General features: G+C 27.9%; 1 protein-coding gene across 1 annotated transcript; it reads left to right on the top strand.

The window, feature by feature from the left end:
• Window positions 1-1,378: 1,378 nt before the first annotated feature.
• Window positions 1,379-3,847, top strand: LOC126840433 (ATPase ASNA1 homolog). The gene is made up of 6 exons (XM_050576161.1): window positions 1,379-1,783; window positions 1,847-1,994; window positions 2,051-2,205; window positions 2,724-2,979; window positions 3,238-3,441; window positions 3,506-3,847. The coding sequence occupies exons 1-6, from the start codon at window positions 1,659-1,661 to the stop codon at window positions 3,638-3,640; spliced, it is 1,023 nt and encodes a 340-aa protein (XP_050432118.1). The 5' UTR covers window positions 1,379-1,658; the 3' UTR covers window positions 3,641-3,847.
• Window positions 3,848-6,652: the final 2,805 nt, after the last annotated feature.

Here is a 6,652-nt window from a genome sequence, read left to right as displayed (position 1 = left end):
ATTCTGAAACGATGTCTATACTGAAAAATACTCTATGGCACAGTCTTAGAAGATATTTTCTAAGACCCTGCTCTATGGTATAACTGTTAGGAGGACGCCACACAGACCATTTTTAAGAAGTAAAGTATAGGCAATTTTTTACAAAATCTTAACTTTAAGTTTAAACTGTGATGTGTAATTATTAGTCAGTGGGACTCTTTTTTGGTAGTTAAATTATTTTTCAGACTATCACAGCATCCTTGACAGCGATTTAAAAAAAAATGTCTGTTGAATTGAGTTTTACGCCGATTAATTTTTCTCAGGCTTCAAAATATATAGTTAAGGAAAGAAATTCATACATATTATATATTATGACAAAATTATCTGTGCTCCAGCGTCCGTATTTTATCGTTATACCTAATAAAACCGACGCTTAATTAGTTAATTAATCATTAACTGGTCGAAATATTTAAAAAAAAGGGCCATGGTAGAGCACAGACAATGTTGTCTATATTATGTGAAAATTTGGTTTCTTAGTTTTGATTACAGTCTTTGTAAAATTAATCCCCGCTAGGCTGGTTTTTTGAAGAAAATAACGGGTGTGTGACGTCCACTTAAACAATAACGTAAATTAAATCAAACCAAAAGTATACAAAACTGTTTAGCAGATCGTTATGTAAAACCATTGATATAATATATTGTTCTTATAAAATATAGTTCATATAAATTATGGTCCTTGATAAAGTTCATAGTTTTTATCGTCTTTTCCAATATTTTCCGAGTTTTCAAAACTGTTGCTTTTGCGCGCAGTAGTTTTAGTTGAAAAATATAAAAAAAATTGAAGGGGAAAGAGCGAATTGTATGAAATATGATTCGCTCATTAAAGTACCTTTTAAGCGGCCCCTGCACGCACAATGATATTAAGTCAATTAAGATTGTTGTTTATTCTAGAGTCTAGACCTTCAATACTGTGCAATAATATTGTTTGTGTAGGCGTACGCTTTAAGTACGATATCTAATCAGTGATCTATAGATTAGCTACATGAAGAAATCGGTTCAGGGGTTTAGAATATATTGTGAGTCCAGACTAAAAAATAAAAATACGAGTAGACTGAAAAAAAAATAGTGTTGAAAATATCAAATATTGACAATTTAAAAAACAGTAAAAACAAAGTTTTTACTTATAAAGTAAGTCTGATAGTCAGTTTCCGTCTTCCAAGTTCTATGCATATTTTTAAGTAGCATAAACATACCTATATTTTCAAAATAATATTGCTTTGGCGCTAAACTGCATTTGTACCTCAGCTTCTAGTAGGAAAAAGTGATGTTTGGTAAAATTGGCGACAACCCGAATTTTGTAATGTCGTCGTCACCATAAATAATAGATATGTATAACATTTTTATTATGAATCTATAATATTATTAAAGTTGCCACTATAATTTTATCGGGATTCAAATTCTGTACTTATTCTTTTTGATTACTCCATTTCGTGTGATTCAATTTCAATTATGCTTTTGTAGTTTAAAGCTTTGTATACACTTCTAGTTGTAGTTAATTAAGACATATAACTACAATTTCAGATTTAATGGTTAGATAAGAAACAGCTTTAAAAATAATTGTTATTTCTTATCGGCTAATTAGTCCTACCAAGTATTTAGGTAATAGGTATACTATAAACATGGATAATAGTGAACTTTTGAGTGAAGACCAACTCGAGCCGTCCCTTAAAAATGTAATCGACCAAGAGACACTAAAATGGATTTTTGTTGGCGGTAAAGGAGGTGTCGGTAAAACGACTTGCAGGTAAGTAACAGCACCCGGTAGAAATAAAATAAAGTTTGATATATTATTATTTTCATTTTTCAGCTGTAGTTTAGCCATTCAGTTGGCTAAGGTGCGTGAATCGGTTCTTCTCATTTCAACAGACCCCGCACATAATATATCCGATGCTTTTGGACAACGATTCACCAAAGCACCTACCAAAGTCGATGGATTCAACAATTTATTCGCAATGGTACGATGAATTAAGTAGGTGAAAAATGGATTATTGATGTTCTTACTCTGATTTAGGAGGTAGATCCATCTGTTCACGATACGGAAACGGAGCACTTATTGAGCGGAAATGATGATTCTGAAACCGTACAACTGGGTAAAAGCATTATGCAAGACATTATTGGAGCGTTTCCCGGTATTGATGAATCCATGAGTTATGCCCAAGTAATGAAGTAAGTTTAGTGCATATTCAGTGTTTAATATCTAGTAGATTATTCTAACATATTATGTTAATAAGAATAATGGTATATATTCACTATATATGGGTCATTCTAAAAACCTCTTAGCCTTTTAACTCATTGATGAGTGAATTAAGAATACAGAATTCGGAGCAATGACATATATATACATAACAGAGTTAGGAAGATAATTTGTCCTAGGTATTATAACGTCAGTTTATTAAATAACAACCTATAAAATAAAGAAAACAACAACACATGTGCGGTAAGAACATATATAAACAGCATTGCTTGTCAAAGGGTCAAGAACATTCGGACAAAAAGTAAAAGATAAGATTCAAGTTAATCCATAAGGATAAGCTATGGAAATTAAAGATATAAATAGTCAAATAGCGTTCTTATAATCTATATGTTATTATTAGTTAAAACTGATTATTTTCTACTTGAAATTAAAACATAAATGTAAAAGTAATATGATATACTAGAATAATATTTATGTTTGTTATTAATAGGTTGGTGAAAAACATGAATTTTTCTGTTGTCGTATTTGATACAGCTCCAACTGGTCACACTCTGAGACTTCTAACATTTCCACTGATGATTGAACAAGCATTAGGAAAAATATTAGAACTAAAAAACAGAGTTGGCCCTTATTTGAATCAAATGTCAATGCTATTTGGTGCAGGTATCAATATTGACAATATATCAGCTAAGTTAGAAGAATTATTGGCCACTATTAAGACTGTAAATCAACAGTTTAAAAATTCAGTAAGTACATTAAAAAATTGTATTCATTTAAAAAAATAAAAATCAAAGTTTTGCAATGACAGCCAAAGTTTCTTGTCATTTGCTAATTAAAGGTGTCGAAAAAAGTCTGAAAAAACTTTTTCAAACGTCCTTCTCAATGATATTTAAGTGTTTAACATTAAAAGTTGTTTTGACTATTAAAAAGTTTGAATTAAATCAATTGTGAATTAGGGTGACAATATAAATTATTTTTAAAAATTAAAAGTTTTCAATTTTTAGGATCAAACAACATTTGTGTGTGTGTGTATTGCTGAATTCTTGTCATTGTATGAAACCGAAAGACTGGTACAAGAGCTAACTAAGAACAGAATTGATACTCATAATATTGTCGTTAATCAATTGTACATGAACAATGGAGATTCCGATCCAAATTGTAAAAAATGCGCGTCTAGACGTGCATTGCAGCGCACATACCTTGTGCAGGTAAACATTGTAATATTAAATAATTATTTTGAAAATTTTCTAATAATACTATTTAATTTTTCAGATTAATGATCTATATTTCGACTTCCACGTTACGAAGCTTCCACTATTAGATAAAGAAGTCAGAGGGGTCAAAGATATTTCTGAGTTTTCTAAGTATCTAGTTACTCCGAATTATGCGTTCAACGTGAATAAATAGCAGTCATTGTTTTAACATTTTGTCCCTTTATTTTGATATAATGCAATAATATATGTCAAAATATATTTTTTTTAATTTTCTTATCGTTTTGGTGTATTGTTGTTATCTTTACTGTAAAAAATATTTAGTTATTAATATATTTTCGTGTTGTTACAAATACATTCAAATTAAAGTTGGAGTCGTAAATAAAAAAAATAATATCTTTAATTTTGGACTGATGATTATTTTATAAACCTATTGTATAAGTTTATTTTTTACAGTTCTAACTGAAACTTGAGTTTAAGAGTTCAAGCACTTAATACTTAACATTATATTGTTTGTCATTTCAATAAAGGGTAATTATATTGGTTACAATATTATTGTCTGGTGTAAGATGAGATGTACGCAACATATTTTTTATTGTTACTCAATCAGTTACTATTTTGGTAATTACTTCTTTTGGTATTACATTTAATATTATAATATCTTACAAATATATCAAAATTAAATTGGCACTACAAAAACCAAATAATTAAATCAGGGGGTAAACATTCAAAATTTAACACTGGTTAAACTTATCATCTAAAAAACATGGCAGACATTTAATGGATCTTATCACGATTATAAAGAATAATATTAAAGTAAATATGAAGAATTATAACAGAAGTTCTTTATAATCGTACTTCTCATTTATCAATCAGTGTAATGTTACTTCTAATACATTAAAATAATTTAGTATTTAACTAGTATCTTAGTTCGTGCTAATAAGTATGATGTGATTTAATTTACTTTGTGCTTACATTTTTTCAAATACTATAATTGAAAATACGGAAAGGTCAATGATAATTTATTTGTGTTGCCTCAGTACCTATTTCCCTCCAACCAGAGTTGGGCATAATTCTATTTATAAATACGAATTCGAATTTATTCATACTTCACTCATTTGTATTCACATACGTGAATACTAATACAATTGTACCTATTCACAAAAATGTATTCACACTAAAACCTGTGAATAAAAAAAAACTACATTAAAATCCGTGGTTACTAATGTATTCACAAAGAAAATGTTAAAACAAAAAAATAGTGAATTTTTGCGTATTTACGACAAATTAAAATCAAATTCAAGATAATTATATTACAATTTACACCAAAAGTTAGTTCTTAAGCCCCCTTAAGAGGGGAGGTGGATTTTGTGAGTTGTCCGAAAAATAATGCAGGTTTTTGTTTTCTTTAAAATATCCCTCTATATAATTACCTGTTTCCTGTTAACGTTTTCTAGGACTGGGTAATTGATTTTTATTAATGTCAACACTTATTAATCCTTATTGTCTTCAGTGGCGTACCCAGGATTTTTCATTGGGGGGGGGGGGGAGGCTACCGTAACAAATAAGTTGTCATTAAGTCTGATAGGAATTGTAGTGTAATATAATATTATGGTTGTATACTTTCATCAAAACCGTTGTTATATGATATTCCTATCAGTTTTTTATCTATATTTTGTGTTAAAAAAATATAATGGATTAGCATTGTTATAGTATAAGGAACACGTTTTTGTAAGATAAATAATAGTAAATTTATTTATTTATATGAATAATATAAACGGTATGACTCTTGTTTACAGACAATTTGGGCAAGTGAACCTAATATTTCAGTTGACTTTTGTGTGAAAAAATATGACAATTTACATAGCGGCATGTTGCCGGACGGTATGCGTTCTAAGAGCGTTACAGCTGAAATGGGGATTTTTTTTAAGCACTGTGTTTTATTATTTCAATTGCTCATAAAGGCCAAGTTTTTCAACAGTGTAAAAATCAAAATCGATATTTCACTCTGAGGCCCTGTCGTTCTGTAGTTAAAACTTAAATTATTCAAGGTTTGTTATCTATTTTGTAATCAACATAATTTTGTATTAAAGAGTTTTGATCGAAACGGCGGTATACCCTACAACATTGATTTTAGAATATACTAAAATATTCTAAAATCAATGCCTACAACCATTAACAAAGTGCAACATAACGTACGAGGCATTGATTAAATATACATAATGTATATTTATGTATATTCATGTATATTTAATCAATGTACGAGGTAATCATTGCGGTAACCAATTTCTTATCAATAGTTACGGAGCTGATTATTTGTAGTGTTATCGCTTATCCTCATTCACATTTCACATATGAATAATCTGTTGAATGAGAATGATTTTTAAAAATTAAAAAGGCTTATGCTAAAAGAAAATATATTTTATAAATAAAGTCGTCGTTGATGGAAATGTTAAAAAAATAAAAAAAATATAAAACAACTAATTAAAGTAAGTAACTTTATAATAGCTTGTTACATATAATATATTGACAACGAAGTGTTAGTATGCCATATTTTTTTAAAAATTTTACATCTAATGAGTTAAAAAAAATATGAATATTAACATTATTAGTATTAACTAATTTTTAAATTATGTTTTTAATAAGTTAAGATTTTAAATGAACTATGTAAAAGATCTTATAAGTTATTGCCATACTGTTTGAAAAAAATGTTAATTTATTGTCTAACAAAAAGAAATATATATATATATATATATATATACATATACTTTACATTATAGTAATTTCGATTATTTATGACCAAATAGTTTATAAGTTTGCAACTACGTTTCAGTTCTAGTCATAACTAACATATTAAAAATTGTTTTTGTTATTTTTTTTATTTTAAAATTAGTCATTGCCAAGTTAAGGTTTTTAACTGACCCTTATATTTTGTTATGTTCTATTTATAAAAAATACTTATTTTACATTTCCTGTTAAACCGAATTTTGTTTAGTTTATAAAAAAAATGGTGAAATAAAACTGGAAGTGCTATGTTTGTGTAACTCATAAACATGTGTATTTTTTGGTTATAGTTTTAATATCATGAACTTTTCAAGATCTGATTATTCAATTTTAAATTGTTATGTTTATAAACTTATTTGATTTAATTTTTTTTTTTTTTTTAGATTAATTAATATAAAACTATGGATATTTCAAATAATACTGA

This window comes from Adelges cooleyi, unplaced genomic scaffold (genome assembly GCF_023614345.1).
Source record: "Adelges cooleyi isolate 19-005CV unplaced genomic scaffold, UGA_ACOO_1.1 ACOO_flye_CR_arks_rails_tigmint_CR_PRNA_376, whole genome shotgun sequence".
Taxonomy (NCBI): Eukaryota; Metazoa; Arthropoda; class Insecta; order Hemiptera; family Adelgidae; genus Adelges; species Adelges cooleyi.
Note: the sequence above shows the minus strand (reverse complement) of the source record. Positions and strands in the feature narration are given on the sequence as shown.